This window comes from Erythrolamprus reginae, chromosome 1 (genome assembly GCF_031021105.1).
Source record: "Erythrolamprus reginae isolate rEryReg1 chromosome 1, rEryReg1.hap1, whole genome shotgun sequence".
Taxonomy (NCBI): Eukaryota; Metazoa; Chordata; class Lepidosauria; order Squamata; family Dipsadidae; genus Erythrolamprus; species Erythrolamprus reginae.
The window spans coordinates 36674358-36691533 of NC_091950.1; the positions used below are offsets into that span (position 1 = coordinate 36674358).

Below are 17176 nucleotides of genomic sequence, written 5' to 3' on the forward strand. Positions count from 1 at the left end.
GTCCTTAGATATATCTATACAGTGGTACAGAGCTGAAGGGATTGGATACTGTAGCCTAGAGGATAATTCTCTGCCTTACAAGGCAAAGGTTGCAGGTTCAAGTCCCAGTGGGTATGGCTAGCTGATGAGGCCAAAATAAGGCCGAAATAGATCTATCCTAGTCTCCCTTAATTTTCAAAATTCAGCTTAAACATGTGACATATGTATATGTATATGTATATGTATATGTATATGTATATGTATATGTATATGTATATGTATATGTATATGTATATGTATATTTGTTTTCGTAGATTTTCACGGGTATATGTATGTAGATTGTTCTGAGTTCGGGTTTTGCCCCGTGTAATATTTTGAGTGTCTATGCGACGTTTCGGTGAAATCACATTCACCATCATCAGGCTGAAGTTTTAAGCTTCGTGCTGATGTAAATATGGATATATCCATATATCCATATTTACAGCAGCACGAAGCTTAAAACTTCAGCCTGATGATGGTGAATGTGATTTCACCGAAACGTCACATAGACACTCAAAATATTACACGGGGCAAAACCCGGACGAAACATTGTTTCCCATAGGAAACAATGTAAAGTCAATTAATCCGTGCAACCAAAAAACCCCCCACAAAAAAAGGCGTTCGGCGAGTGCTGGGAAGCCGCGCGGCTATTTTAAAAGATGACAGCCAGCCTGGGGGGCTTCCCAGCAACCTCCCGAACCCCGAACCTGGAAGTTCGGCAAAAGTTCGGGGTTCGGGAGGTTGCTGGGAAGCCCCCCAGGCCGGCTGTCACCTTTTAAAACAGCCGTGCGGCTTCCCAGCAGCTTCCCGAAGCCGAACGCCAAACCCGAACTTCCGTGTTCGGCGTTCGGCGACTGCTGGGAAGCCGCACGGCTGTTTTAAAAGGTGACAGCCGGCCTGGGGAGCTTCCCAGCAACCTCCCGAACCCCGAACCCGGAAGTTCGGCAAAAGTTTGGGGTTCGGGAGGTTGCTGGGAAGCCCCCCAGGCCGGCTGTCACCTTTTAAAACAGCCGTGCGGCTTCCCAGCAGCTTCCCGAAGCTGAACGCCAAACCCGAACTTCCGCGTTTGGCGTTCGGCGACTGCTGGGAAGCCGCGGGGCTGTTTTAAAAGGTGACAGCCGGGCTGGGGGGCTTCCCAGCAACCCCCCGAACCCGGAAGTTTGGCAAAAGTTCGGGGTTCGGGGGGGTGCTGGGAAGCCCCCCAGCCCGGTGGTCACCTTTTAAAACAGCCGCGCGGCTTCCCAGCTGTCTCCGAATGCCAAACGCCGAAGTTCGGGTTTGGCGTTCGGCTTCGAGAGACAGCTGGGAAGCCGCGTGGCTGTTTTAAAAGGTCACAGCCGGGCTGGGGGGCTTCCCAGCACCTCCCTGAACCCCGAACTTTTGCCAAACCTCCGGGTTCAGGGTTCGGGGGGGTGCTGGGAAGCCCCCCAGCCCGGCTGTCACCTTTTAAAACAGCCCCGCGGCTTCCCAGCTGTCTCCCGAAGCCGAATGCCAAACCCGAACTTCCGCGTTCGGCGTTCGGAGACAGCTGGGAAGCCGCGCGGCTGTTTTATTTTATTTTTTTCAATTTTTTAATTAGTTTTTCATAAAATAGACAGACAAACATACAAACATTAAACACAAAATGGGGATACACTTTCCCCGCTTATCTTGAAAGTACAAATTCAAATACAGAAAAAGAATACATATTTAGGTATATGTTAGATATTAAAAATTTACTAAGTTTTGAGTTAAAGTTTTTCACATTTTTGTTAGAATATGTATATTACTTATATATAAACTAATTCTACTATAATCATTAAGCAATAAATTTAACTAGTACTAATATTAACATTACCCAAGTAAAAACAGGTACAGCAAATTAACTAAAAATAGATTATATATCTTATTTTTTCTTATCTATCCATTTATAAACTTTGTTCCATGTTTCATAAAACTTAGTATCTTCTTGATCATTTAAACGTCTTGTCATAATATCCATTTCAGCGCAATCTAATATTTTTGCTATAACTTCTTCTTCTTTGGGGATTTCCTCCCCCTTCCAGTTCTGCGCATAAATAATTCTAGCCGCAGTTAATATGTGTATAATTAAATATAAAATTTCTTTCTTATATGTCTGATTAGTAACTCCTAATAAATAAAATTCTGGGGTAATTTCTATATCCTGCTTTAGTGTTTCTTTTATTATTTTCTCTATCATCTTCCAATATATTTTAGCTTTACCACATGTCCACCATTGATGGTAGTAGGTTCCTATTTCTTTCTTACATTTCCAACACAATGGAGAGGTTTTAGGGAACATTTTTGCTATCCTATTTGGTGGGAGGTGCCACCTATAAAACATTTTAATTTGGTTTTCTTTTAATGATACTGATTTTGTCATTTTCCAATTATTAATCCAGACTTTCTCCCAAGTATCAATATCTATTTCCTTACCAATGTTTTTGCACCATCTTATCATATTATCTTTTAGGGTCAATTCTATATTTTTGTGTGCGATGAGAAATTTATATATTTTCCCTATTGTTTTTGTTTGGTTAAGAGTAATTAAATTGCTTAACAAATTTTTGCTTTTATTAAAAATATAGATTGTTTTATCCTTCTGGTATCTGGATCGAATCTGGGCATAGTGCCACCAATCTATTATTATCCCTTCCTCTTGTAATTTAATCCTAGATTTTAATTTCATTTGGTCATTTAATAAATCTTTATATCTTATAATTTTTTTTAAATCTTTTATAGACTTTGGGTGTATTATTGCTTTTAAAGGGGCAAGCCATTCTGGAATGGTTAGAAAGTGATTTTTCCTTATATCTTTCCAGACTTCTAATAAATATTTCCTTAATGTATGTCTTTTAAAATATGAGTGATTTTTCTCCACCATACGAAGGTGTGCCATCCAAGCATAAGATCATACCCTTCTAAATTTAATATTCTTTTATTTTCTAAAGTTATCCAATCTCTAATCCATGTTAAAGCAGCTGCCTGGTAATATAATTTCCAGTTTGGGAGTGATGTAGCTGAGGTATGCTGATTAGTTAATGGTTGTAGATTAACTAATCAGCATACCTCAGCTACATCAACGACCCCAATTGTTACCCCACTGACTCACCAGGAAGTTTCTACACAGCAGGCAATTGCTGAGCCATCAAACCACACCCAGCCACCAGTATTTATAGAAGGAATGCAGCTCAGGTCTCGCAGTGTTCGCCTGAGAACAAGGACAGAAACACCAGCCTGAAGATGACGAGTGAGACCTCGTCGAAATGTCGCCAGAAATTTCCAAATCCTACACGGGAAGAAACCCGAATACACCAAGACCGTAATACCTGTACCCGTGAAAATCTACGAAAACATATATATATGTTATATATAAGTTTTCGTAGATTTTCACGGGTACAGGTATGACGGTATACACACACACGGGTTTCTTCCCGTGTACCTAAGAATACCTCTGCTTACAAATTTTTCTAGATAAGAACGAGGTGTTCAAGATTTTTTTGCCTTTTCTCAAGAACCATTTTCCACTTACAAACCCGAGCCTCCAAAACTGTAACTGGAAAAGGCAGGGAGAAGCCTCTATGGGGCCTCTCTAGGAATCTCCTGGGAGGAAACAGGGCCTCCATCCTCCCAGTGGTTTCTCCAATCACGCACATTATTTACTTTTACATTGATTCCTAAGGAAAAAATTGCTTCTTCTTACAAACTTTTCTACTTAAGAACCTGGTCACGGAACGAATTAAATTCGTAAGTAGGAGTACCACTGTATTTATTTATATCTATTTATAATATTTCGAAAATAATGCATTAGAGCAATCCAAACACAAACCTAAACTTTGGCTGAGATATGTTGATGATACTTTTGTAATTTGGCCACATGGAAGGGAAAAACTAGACAATTTCCTCACACATCTCAATAACCTACACCCCAAAATACAATTTACTATGGAAACAGAAATCAATGATCAACTTCCCTTTCTAGATGTACTGGTCTATAAAAAACCCAATGGCACTCTAGGACACACTATCTACCAAAAGAAAACCCATACCATCCGTTATCTAAATGCACACTCACACCACTACCCCGCACAAATCACCTCAGTGGCCAAAACTCTCATCACCAGAACCAAACGCTTAGCTGACCATGAGCACTTAAAAACTGAATTGAACAAACTCAAAGATGTATTAATTTCTAATGGATTCGAAAGGAAAACAATCACAAACCTAATCAAAAAAGAGACACCCCCCAAAAATCAAGATCAAGAACAGGACAGTGGTACCACCCTCCTCCCTTACATCAAGGGCACCACAGACAAAATTAGTAAAATTCTGCACAAACATAACATCAAAACTTCATTTTCCACTAACCAAAAAATATCTAATATCCTAAGGAGCCCAAAAGATAAAATCCAATTGGAATACCAAGGAATCTATGAAATTCCTTGCAAAACATGTGCAGCCACATACATTGGACAAACCAATCGAAGAGTAAGTGCACACATTGCAGAACATAAGAATGCAATTAAAAAAGAAGAAAAGACTGGGAGACCAGGATAGATCTATTTCGGCCTTATTAGGCCTCATCAGCTGGCCTTAATTTTAAAATTCCAGCTATAAACATTTAACACATACAAAATATAGTTTGTCGGCTATAAATATATTACTGCCTTGCAGTGGCCCTAGGTTGGGCCTATAGGCAAAAAAAAGGAGCTGTGACGTTCCTTAAAAATATACCAGGGTGATCCGACATAAGAAAAAACATATACCCCTCCCTGGTACAGAGCTGAGAGGATTCAGATCGGATGGGTCTAATTGCTAGCTCTCTGCTTTACAATGCAGAAGCTTCCCAGATCGAATCCCAGTAAAAAGAGTGGGTGTGGCCAGCTGATGAGGCCTAATAAGGCCGAAATAGATCTATCCTGGTCTCCCTTAATTTTAAAATTCCAGCTATAAACATTTAACACATACAAAATATAGTTTGTCGGCTATAAATATATTACTGCCTTGCAGTGGCCCTAGGTTGGGCCTATAGGCAAAAAAAAGGAGCTGTGACGTTCCTTAAAAATATACCAGGGTGATCCGACATAAGAAAAAACATATACCCCTCCCTGGTACAGAGCTGAGAGGATTCAGATCGGATGGGTCTAATTGCTAGCTCTCTGCTTTACAATGCAGAAGCTTCCCAGATCGAATCCCAGTAAAAAGAGTGGGTGTGGCCAGCTGATGAGGCCTAATAAGGCCGAAATAGATCTATCCTGGTCTCCCTTAATTTTAAAATTCCAGCTATAAACATTTAACACATACAAAATATAGTTTGTCGGCTATAAATATATTACTGCCTTGCAGTGGCCCTAGGTTGGGCCTATAGGCAAAAAAAAAGGAGCTGTGACGTTCCTTAAAAAAATATACCAGGGTGATCCGACATAAGAAAAAACATATACCCCTCCCTGGTACAGAGCTGAGAGGATTCAGATCGGATGGGTCTAATTGCTAGCTCTCTGCTTTACAATGCAGAAGCTTCCCAGATCGAATCCCAGTAAAAAGAGTGGGTGTGGCCAGCTGATGAGGCCTAATAAGGCCGAAATAGATCTATCCTGGTCTCCCTTAATTTTAAAATTCCAGCTATAAACATTTAACACATACAAAATATAGTTTGTCGGCTATAAATATATTACTGCCTTGCAGTGGCCCTAGGTTGGGCCTATAGGCAAAAAAAAGGAGCTGTGACGTTCCTTAAAAATATACCAGGGTGATCCGACATAAGAATATATATATATATATATATATATATATATATATATATATATATATATATATATATATGTTTTCGTAGATTTTCACGGGTACAGGTATGACGGTCTTGGTATATTCGGGTTTCTTCCCGTGTAGGATTTGGAAATTTCTGGCGACGTTTCGACGAGGTCAGTGTTCGCCTGAGAAGAAGGACAGAAACACCAGCCTGAAGATGACAAGTGAGACCTCGTTGAAACGTCGCCAGAAATTTCCAAATCCTACACGGGAAGAAACCCGAATATACCAAGACCGTCATACCTGTACCCGTGAAAATCTACGAAAACACACACACACACATATATATATATATATATATATATATATATATATATATATATATGTATATATATGTATATATGTATATATATGTCACATATATACATATATATATATATATATATATGTATGTATGTGTGTATATATATATATATATATGTCACATATATACATATATATATATACACACACACATATATATATATTTATACATATATATTATATTATTTATTTATTTATCATTTATTTTTACTTATTATATTATAAATTGTTTATTTATCATGTTTTTACACTGCTCATTTCGCCTCAGTTATTCTATTCTAGGTGGTTTACAATAATATAATATAGATAAATAATGATTGATATGATTTGATGTAGAACAATTTAATCCTAACTGTTGTATTCTCTAGGGCTCTTCATTTTTCAGATAGTAATAATCAGACTTTTCCTATTTTCTTATTTAAAAGGTTGGGGTGATTTATACCACAGTATTACCGTATTTACAGTTCTGGCCAATCTATTTCAATGGAAACTATATACTTTATGTGGCAGTAGATTTAAAATAAAAATATCATCTCAACAAGTATAGATAATAATTATGCAAATATTTATTAATTTTGGAGACTTGATCTGAGCAGAATGTGATTGACTCTCCAGATTAAATGAAAAATTGATCCACTTGATAATTTTGAATGTTTTTATAATAGGCAATATTCTTTTTTTTTTTTGCTCCAGTCAATTTTCAAAATCAAATTAACAGTCCTTCAGATACTTGAAGAGAGCTATTACATCTCCCTAAAGCCTTCTCTGCTTCAAGTTCAAGATAGCCAATACCTTCCAACTGACATTTCTGTTGATGCAATCTGGGATTGGATGTGTAGCGATGGTATGTCACATTCTTGGTTCATGATCAGATTATGATTCATCTATTGCCAACCAATATGATAACCTCCATTCTCTACTCATGCTGTTGATTTTTCAACCAAATGGAAGAGACAGCATTTGCCCTGTTAAATCTATTTACAGGTATTAGATTATTCCCATTGTTCCTGTGGATTAAGATCTACTGAATCTTGTCAATGGGATTCTATGGTGGTTGTGATCCTCCACCCATTGCATCATTTCCAAATTTGATATAATTACCTAACTAATGAAATGATATGTTAAATCTATGAGAAAGATGTAATATTGTTGTGGTTAAGCCTGAGGCAGATCAAAGACCAGCTGCATCTCTGCTGGCTCCATGCCCGGAGGAGGATGACAGTGAAGAGGAGGGGTCTGGGCAGTCGGATGGGGGAGAGTACAGTCAGGAATGTGACGAGGAAGAACAGCATGGGAGCCCCGGGGAGGGGCTCTCCCCAGCCAGTAGCTTGGAGTCTTTGGAGTCATTAGGTGACGAAGCACAAGCTGTCATTAACATGCGACAGAGACGTCTAGATCAAAGGAAGGATCAATTGAAGAAATATTATCCGCATTGAATAAGGAACACCAAGGCTTAGGTGTGGTCCTCATTAGCAGGGAAGGGTTTATAAGGCAGGCAAACTCTTGAAGTCATGTGGAGTGTTATCAGATTGGAGTAGCTGTAACCTGCATTGTTTCTCGGTGTTTCTGTTCCTGGCTCGTGGCCCAGCAGTCTTGAAGACCCGTGGGAAGTGTATGTCTGTTATCCACAGCCTCATCTTGGCAGCAAGGATCCTATATTTATGTATGGACAATTGCCTTCGTGTATCTATTTGGAGTTCCAGTGTTTTCCTGATTTGTAAGGACATTTTCTGTTGGCTTTGTTTCTCTTTAACATTATAAAACTGTATTTGAATTCTACCGGTGTGTCTGGCTTATCTTTTTGGGTTGGTCTTAGCTTCCAGAGTGACCCAGACAGAACAAATATATTTGTTTGCTTCTAGTTTTCCTATCCTCTCATGAAGAAAAAAAATCAGATTTCCAAAGTCACCATGGAGATGCTGAAAGGGATTAAATGAGACCCTGTTGGGTTGGTCCACCCTTGCTTTACAGTACTGGTAAATGTTTCTTTTGCTTCTAAGTAGATAAAATGGGACATTATATTTTAATTCTTCAAAAAGATGGCAAGCATATGGAAGCAAAGAAATTGTTTTCAATATAGATTTGCTGAATGACCATACCAACTTCAAAAATGGTTCTGTTTTTAGAGTATGCTAATTCAAGTCTATCTCTCTCTCTTACCATCTGCCTACACACATGAGTATGTAGATTTGGAACAGTTAAATTAGTGGTACAGTAAAGTTCCTCAATATAGATTCGTAGTTTCCTTCTCACTAAAAACTTCACGCATTGCAGAAAAGCAGTCCTGCAGGTCTGAAAAAGATAGAGGTATTCTTATACAAATCATGTGTAATGGTAGCAAGCATTTTAAATTATGAATACCTTGAATACCCAAAATACCTCGGAGCAGTAATGGGCAGCCAAATTTTTTACTGTCACACTGTGGGTGTGGCTTATTTTATGGGTGTGCCTTAGTGGTCATGTGACTGGGTAGGAGTGGCTTGCCGGCCATGTGATGAGGTGGGAGTGGCTTGAATGATCATCATCGTTCAAGTGTACTGTTAAGTCCTCGACTTACACCCTTACCAGTGTTGTTCACTGGGGTGACATTTGCTTCTCGTTTCCTGCACTCTTCTTCCTGGGTCACCCTCCAACTCAGGCTGGGTAGCTAGGTGAAAGGGTGCTGCCAGAAGCATAAATGCTTCCACCCACACCTTCTGCTTGCACCTCAGGTGGGAAGTGGCCGCGTGAGGCTGGAGGGGAGCCGGGCAGGAGAGAGGGAAATTTGTCCGAGTCCAGGAAGGAGGAAAGAGGACAAAAGCAAGGAGCGCAGATGCAGCAGCAGCAGCAAAGAAAAAAATGGGAGCCAATACGAGACCAATAATCCAGGAAGTGACAGCCGTGGATCAGCTGGACCTGCACACACATCTTCATTTCTGCCGGTGGAATTGCATTCCACCCTGTCCTGCCTGCTGCCCACCCTTGCCTCCGAGACCGCCTTCTGCTGCATGAATCCCAGTGACCGGTCAGGCCCCACAGAGTTGGCCTCCTCCAGGTTCCATCAACCAGACAATGTTGTTTGGCGGGATGCAGGGCGAGAGCCTTCTCTGTGGGGGCCCCGGAGATTTGTATGGCCCCCACCCTCCTTGCCTTCCGTAAAAGTCTGAAGACTCACTTATGCCACCAGGCCTGGGGCCATTAGATCTTTGCCCCCTGCCCAATGAATGTGGAGTGAATGGAATGATTTTTTAATGTTTTTTGGGGGGGATTTTTCTCTAGATTTTTAATTAGTTAATTGGATTATATTATGTATTGCATATTTTATATGTTGTGAGCCGCCCTGAGTCCTCGGATAGAGGCGGCATAGAAATCAAATAAATAAATAAACAAACAAACAAACAAATAAATAATAAACAAACACACACATAAACAAGCAAACAAGCAAACAAACAAACAAACAAACAAACAAACAAATAAATATTCATTTGTCAAACTTAGGTATAACCCAACTTATTCTCAGAATGACTCTTATCTTTATCCAACTCACTACGTCTCCTCGGTGTAGCCCAACAGTTTCAGATTATGTTTTTCAAAGTCAGGGAAGACTGAATGGTGCTGACGTTTGGAAGAAAAAACCCCTACAAAATTCCAGGACTATCTTCTTCTTAGCCCCAGTACTTCCAAGTCTTCATGAAGCTTCAAGCTTAGCAGTTTAATTATTGTGTTCATACAGCTAAACAAACCATAATTTGCTTAACCACAATTTACTGATAAACTAAAGCTCAACTGCACAACAAGTTCAGCCATAAAATACCAGTTGCAGGTTAGCAATAATGCTATATCTCCACATGCTGTTTGTGTGACATTGATTCTGGTGGTTGAGCACAATACAATCAAAGTGCAGGACTAAAATGAGTCCTGGCCTGAATTAACAGGGTATTGCTATGATTGACAGAGGTAAGAAATAGGACTGGAACTGAGCCACACTGAGGGGAATTACAATCAAAGTCTATGCAGCCTTCAATGAAAAAACAAACTTTTTTAAAGGTTTTTTTTTGTTTATGTTCAAGGATGATCAAATACAAAATTTACTCTGGAGCTTACCTCTGATACTTTGGGATTGGGATCACGCTGGTGTATCAGAAGAGACACCAAATTCCTTCTGGCTTGGATAGTAAAAAATCTTTTGTATCTAAACTTTGTCCAAGCAGCCAGGATGCCAAAGAGACATAGTGCAGCCTCACGCAGGTCAGCATTGTCCTATAGCCAGAAAAAAAGACATTTTTCCATAAGCTTAGACTTCTAGGTTTGTAATATTGCTGCAGAAAATACACTGGGCCTAGGCTGAAAACCATATGGAGGTTCACATGTCAACCCTGAAAAATCTTAAATTGTGGTATTTGTTACCATAGTAACCATTGATAACACGTGGCTTCAAATGGGAATTAGATCCATTCATAAAGAGAAAACTATCAACTGCTCAATTATGAAATTTGAATTTAGCAATCCTAATAGCCTCTCCTTTAAGAATAATGAACTTTCATTTGTGTACATCAATGTGTAAAGAAGCAGTTTGTTTATGCAGAGGGGTGGAATATTAATTAAGCTAAGTAGAGCCTTAGATATTTATTTATTTATTTTTATTGATTGATTGATTTTGTCCATTGCACAATGAGAGTTATATTGGGTATATATAGTAAATATATAATGAAGGTTATTGAGGATATACTCATAGTAAAGTATATCTAAGAATAGAAGAGAAGAAATAGGAATAAAATATATCAGTGAAAGAATAGAATAAATATAGTAAAGAAGAATGATATAGGAGATATAGGAGAGCAATAGGACAGGGGACGGAAGGCACGCTGGTGTACTTATGTACGCCCCTTACTGACCTCTTAGGAATCTGGAGAGGTCAACTGTGGATAGTTTAAGGGTAAATTGTTAGGGGTTTGGGGATGACACTACAGAGTCTGGCAATGTGTGTATGTTTGGTTTTTAAATTAGGGTCTTTTAAACTATTTTAAATATTAGATTTGTTATATGTTGTTTCACTATTGTTGTTAGCCGCCCCGAGTCTACGGAGAGGGGCGGCATACAAATATAAACCAACCAACCAACCAACCAACCAACCAACAAACAAACAAATAAATAAATAAATAAATATGAGTTCCACGCTTCGACAACTCCCAAATCCTACTCAGATAACATTGCTGCTTGGACTTTATCCTATGTATGCTCAGCAATTTGTGAGAAACAATTTTCAGTATCTTTTAAGCCTGTTATTTGTTAAGACTGAAGAAACAACCTCAGGACCATACCTAGTAATCAGTGAAGGGCTACCAAATTTTTTACTACGACACGGTGGGCGTGGCTTATACAGGACGCCCTGCAATTTCTTTCAATATCTTTCAGTGCAAGTTGGGTACTCTGGGGTGGGAGCTCCAGTTTTGCTACCCCATTGCGTTCTCCCCCACCAATCCGGGCAGCAGCCCACACCTGCTAGTAATATACTGGGTACATGTCTTGGCCCTCTCAGCAAATCCTAAACAGGGAATTTCACTTACTTCTGCAAAATATGATGTGGTCTTCAGAGAAATGTCCTTAAATAGGAAACCCACATCTTTCCCCTTCAGGCGTGGAAAAATCAGAGCAAGCAACCTGAGACTCTCCAGAACCAATTTTTCATCATACAAAGCTCCAATGAGGACGGCTACAATGGTCCTCTTCTGTCCTTTCATCTGAAGAGATACAGGTAAGAAGGTAATTGTGAATATATCCATAGAAAAAGATTTTACAACACATTTGTGGGATCTATTAAGGCAGACACTGTAATCAGGTTGACACTGTATATGTTTAGTTTGTTTAGATACTGATTTGTTTAGTTTGCTGAACAACTATAGTTGCTTGAGTTCATTCTTCCAAACTGTGATTTACAAATCACAGTGGTTGGATTTAAATCACATGGTTAAGTCATTAGCTGTGCCATCTATGTATTGTGGACCCTATCCATGTGCAGGGAATATCATTGAATGGATACCTTCTGTTGCGGTTAGTTCTAGCCCAGCTCCTGCCCCAAGGACTGTGGATGTGGCGGAGACATCCACATGCTGCAGGCCTGTTTTGCCCCCGGTGGAATCTGCTGATGAAGGCTCCTCTGACCAAGAAGACATGAGTGACAGGGAGGAGAAGAGTGTGGCAGACAGCTCAGAAGGAGATCAGTTATCTAGCTCCTCCTTGGATTCAAAACAAGAGTTAATGATACAGCCACGCATGCGGAGAGCGATGCATAGGCAGCAACAACTGAGAGATTATTATCAAAGAAAATGAGGCCACCTGTGGTTGGGTGGGGCTGTGGTAATTATTGAGGCTGCTATAAATAGCAGCCTGTGGGTTTGGCCATTGTGGAGGATTATCTGATCGTTGTGTTTCGTGCCTGCTTTGCTGACTTTGACCTTTTGTGTGCTGATTTTTCCCTGCTTGGAAACTAAATCAGAGCAAAGTGTGTTTCACTTTGTGAAAGAAGAAGGACTGTGAATTGCCTCACAGCTGCAAGCTAAGTATCACAGAGCTGATAAGGGACTTGTACAAATTAACAGTTTGTTTGGAGACGAGTGCTCTTTGCTATACCAAAAGAGGGCTTAGTTTAAGTGAATGTTCATTATAAAGAACATTGTTTTGATTTTTCAAATGTGTGTGTGTCTGAAATTTGTACCTGTGAATTTTTGGGAGGAGTCTATCAGAGAGCCCCACAGAACCCCTTCCATGCCCAATTGTTCCTAGTCCAGTGTCTGTTTCTAGATAACTTCGCTGAAGGGGCATGAGCATTTGCCTGCCTTCAACACATTTCACACATTTTACTCAACAGGCAACAGCTGACCTTGTCAGGAGCCACAAGGAGAAGGTTCCCAAGACTGCGGATTGCCATCTGACGGATGCCAGGATCCCAGTCTCCTGCTCTTAGCATCAGGGTTGGAAGAAGAAATTTTATCTGCAGTTTTTCTATCAAGATGGGATCTTGGACCACCTACAGACAGTAAGTCAATGTGTTTCATATCATGCTCCAACATTAGGTAGTTTCACTTTTTGCCAAATTCATCTACCCATGGGCAATTAAATTTATTATTATTATTATTATTATTATTATTATTATTATTAATAATAATAATAATAATAATAATAAGATTTGTAGGTTGCCCTTCTCCAAAGACTCGGGGTGGCTCACAAGTAGCTAACAGCCTAGGATAAAATATATAAATAAGACAAAGGTGATAAAACCTACTACTTTAACAATACTAATGATGCAATTTAAGATTTGGTTGAAGTGGAAAGTCTGAACTGCACAAATCAAGACCTAATACATGCCATCACGTTTTGGGCTGCTTCCTACTGAATTTTTGGTGCTTTCCCTGCTAAAGTTTGGAAGCGTTGAGATCACCCTCCTTGCCTTTCGCAAACTCCTTAAAACCCACCTCTCTCATCAGGCATGGGGGAATTGAGACATCTCCCCCAGGCCTATACAGTTTATGCATGGTATGGTTGTGTGTATGTTTGCTTTTAATAATGGTTTTTTTTGGTGTTTTTTAAATTATTAGATTTGTTGTACATTGTTTTGTTGTTGCTGTGAGCCGCCCCGAGTCTACGGAGAAGGGCAGCATACAAATCTAATAGATAGATAGATAGATAGATAGATAGATAGATAGATAGATAGATAGATAGATAGATAGATAGATAAATAAATAAATAAATCTGGAATGAATCTTGAAAGTCTTCTAGTCCAATCCCCTACTCAAGGCAGCAGACCTTATACCATTCTGGACAAATGGTTGTCCAGTCCATTCTTGAAAACCCCCAGTGATGGAGCATGGATACCTCCAGGAGGCAAGCTGTTCCATTGATTAATTGTTCTCATTGTCATGCAATTTCTCTTTGTTAAACTTCACCCATTCTTCTTGTCATGCCTTTTGGTACTTTGGAAAATAAGTCAACCTTGTTTTCTCGGTGAAAGCCCCTCAAATACTGGAAGACAGTGATCATGTCACCTTAATCCTTCTTTTCATTAGGATGGGTATACCCAGTTCTTTTAACCATTCATTGTGCAATTTACCCTCCAGGCAGTGATGGGCTATGAGTCGGAACGCTAAATTGCGCTCGCCGCTGCGGCTCGTAAATTCTTGTGGGACCAGCCCAATTTTGCTGCTGCAGCTGTGGAGGTAGCAAACTTGCACCTGTGTTTCAGTGAGGTTTTACCTGTGGTTCCGTGCATGATTTTTCTACCTTCACAGGTGCAGCAGCAAAATCGCGCTGGTCCCGCAAGAACTTACGAACTGCGGCGGCGAGCGCAATTTAGCATTCTGGCTTGTAGCCCACCCCTGCCTTATCATCTTTGTTGCTCTTCTCTGCACACTTTCCAGGGTCCCAGCATCTTTTTTGTATCATAGTGATCATAAATAAAATATAATAATAAAATAAAAATAAAAAATTATATAGATAAAATTAGAGACTTCCTGCTCTAATATCCATGTTTAAAATGGTGAGAAAAAAACCTCACCCTTTTCTTTCGGCATTCATAACTGTGGAGAAAATATCTAGTGATTTATATAATGCACTCCATTTATAACTTGTATGAATTACTAATAACATTTTAATTTTTAAAAATGATTTGTCTATATTTGTATAATGGTTGTTTTTATAATAAATGTTTTTATAATGACTGTTTTATATTGTTGTTTTCTTTTAATGTTGCATGCTGCCTAGAGTCACTTCATGTGAGTTGAGTGGCTACATAAATTTGATTAACTAACTGACTAACTAACTAACTGACTGACTGACTGACTGACTGACTGACTGACTGACTGACTGACTAACTAACTAACTAACTAACTAACTAACTAACTAACTAACTAACTAACTAACTAACTATTGAAGGGCCCCTCTCATGCTAACTTGTCTCCAACCCTTTAAGGCTGTCAATGTTCTAAGTCCTAAGGCTTACTTCTGTCAAGAAGGCAGTTCCTGTTAGTCGGAGCTTCTGGGAGTCTGAATTTATCCATGGTAGGATATTCTGGATGGTTTTGTAGTGAAGAAGTCTATTCTGAAACAAACAACTGAAAGATAAAGAAAGACTGATTTAGTGATATGGGCCAAGTTCAAAAATGGAACTCATTCATTCAGTCCAAAGCAACATAAATGATGGCTTGTTCCCGGCTTGGACCAGTTCTTAGAACTGGTAGCACCAGTGGCAGGAGGTGGTCGGAGCTTATTCTTTTAACTGTGCTTTTCAAAACTGGTACAAAGAGCTACATTGTCCCTCTACTTAAAATCATTAAAAAATCACTGATAATTCTCTTACCGTGTTAGGAGACAGACACCTTCCTGATGGGTTTTAGGATCTCTGAGTAATGCCCAGATATTCACTTCACTGATTTCTGCCAATGATGGGTCACAGGTGAGCTGTAATACTAGAGCCTTCAAGCTTGACACAGAAAGTCTATCCAAGAAAAAGAACATCAGCCTAGGCCAGTGATGGTGAACCTATGGCACGGACGCCACAAGTGGCACGCGGAGCCATATTTGCTGGCACGCGAGGCATTGCCCTCGCTTAGCTCCAATGGGCATGTGTTGACCAGCTGATTTTTGGCTCACACAGAGGCTCTGGGAGGGCGGTTTTGGCTTCCAGAGAGCCTCTGGTAGGATGGGGGACATTTTTATGCCCCCTGGCTCCAGAGAAGCCTTTGGAGCCTGGGGAGGGCAAAATACGAGCCTACTGCCCCCCCACTAGCTGGGAAACAGGCCATTTCTGGCCTTCAGAGGGCCTCCAGGAAGGCGGGGGAAGCTGTTTTTGCCCTCCCCAGGCATTATGAGTGTGGGTACTCGCGCATTCCCAATAGCTTACATACAACCTCTTTTGGCACCCGATGAAAAACTGGCCTAGGCCAAGAATATCACTGGCCTAGGCCAAGAATATCAAAACTTCCAGCCCACTCTGCTTGTATGACCTTTAACAATAGCATTTTATGTCTGCCCTGGTCACGCTACATAGAAAAATCTTTGATAGAATAAAATTTACTTTATAAGATGTTCTCTTTCCACTATTAAAAACCCTGCTGTTCTGTTCGGGTCGTATGTGACCCGAAGCCAAGTTTGAGTCCCTGTAAAAAATTTTCCCTGCATATCTGAAACTTGAAATTTCATGACTATTTATCATTTCAGGGGTTCTCTCTATGAGAATTTTTTTTGGGGGGTGGGGGGCTTAGTTTTTGCTGGGCAAAAAAAGTTACAAATCTTATGTTCCCGGGTCACCCTGACCCGGACCGAAAACTCTTCATTTGCAGTGCTTATGTTTGGTCTTTTTGAAAGCTTTTTTCACTTGGAAAGTAGTCTGAACATTTCTGCACACAATGATATGAAAATTGAAATGAAAAAAGTAAATCTTATTGGTTTATTTTGCGGATATAATGCACGCCCCCCCCGTTTTTGTGAAATTTTTTTCAATGTATGGATAGTTTTGCTTGCAAAATGCATTCTATTTTACTAAAGTTGGTGTGAGATTGGTAGCTTGAACATTTCTGAATATAAGAAAAATATAAAGGAACTGAAAAAAATGATTCTTATTGGTTTTTTAACATCAGAAATAAGGCCTCCCCCCCCCTTGGCTGCTTGCAACCATTTTCACTTTTTATTTTTTTATGCTCCAAATCAGAAATATTCTTTAAAATCTTAGGCATTCATTTACTCAATTTAACAATGCTGATCATCAAAAAATATTTTTGGGGTGGTGGCTAATTGTTTTCTGGGCAAAAAAAAATCATAACTTTGAATCTGTTTCTGTTCGTATGTGACCGGACCAAAAATAATTTTTTTAGGTACTTGAATTTGATCTTTTTGAAAACTTTTTCAACTGGAAAACTAGTTTGAACATTTATGAACATAATGATATGAAAATTGAACTGGAAAAATTGAGACTTATATTTTTATTTTGATCAAAAAGCCCCTCCCCCCATCCTTTTTTAATTTCGTGTCAATTTCTATTTTTTAAGGCTACAAATCCCTAAGGAATTTTCCCCCA

The 17176-nt window shown here is 39.5% G+C and overlaps 1 protein-coding gene across 1 annotated transcript in view; it reads right to left on the minus strand.

Moving 5' to 3' along the window:
- Positions 1 to 17176, minus strand: part of LOC139156873 (maestro heat-like repeat-containing protein family member 2B) — a 99951-nt gene that overhangs the window by 3478 nt on the left and 79297 nt on the right. The window contains exons 34-39 of the mRNA XM_070733007.1: positions 15461 to 15598; positions 15104 to 15215; positions 12989 to 13135; positions 11676 to 11849; positions 10213 to 10368; positions 8290 to 8421 (exon numbers count right to left, since the gene is read on the minus strand). Coding sequence (XP_070589108.1) covers positions 8290 to 8421; positions 10213 to 10368; positions 11676 to 11849; positions 12989 to 13135; positions 15104 to 15215; positions 15461 to 15598 — 859 coding nt within the window. The remainder of the gene's footprint in view (positions 1 to 8289; positions 8422 to 10212; positions 10369 to 11675; positions 11850 to 12988; positions 13136 to 15103; positions 15216 to 15460; positions 15599 to 17176) is intronic.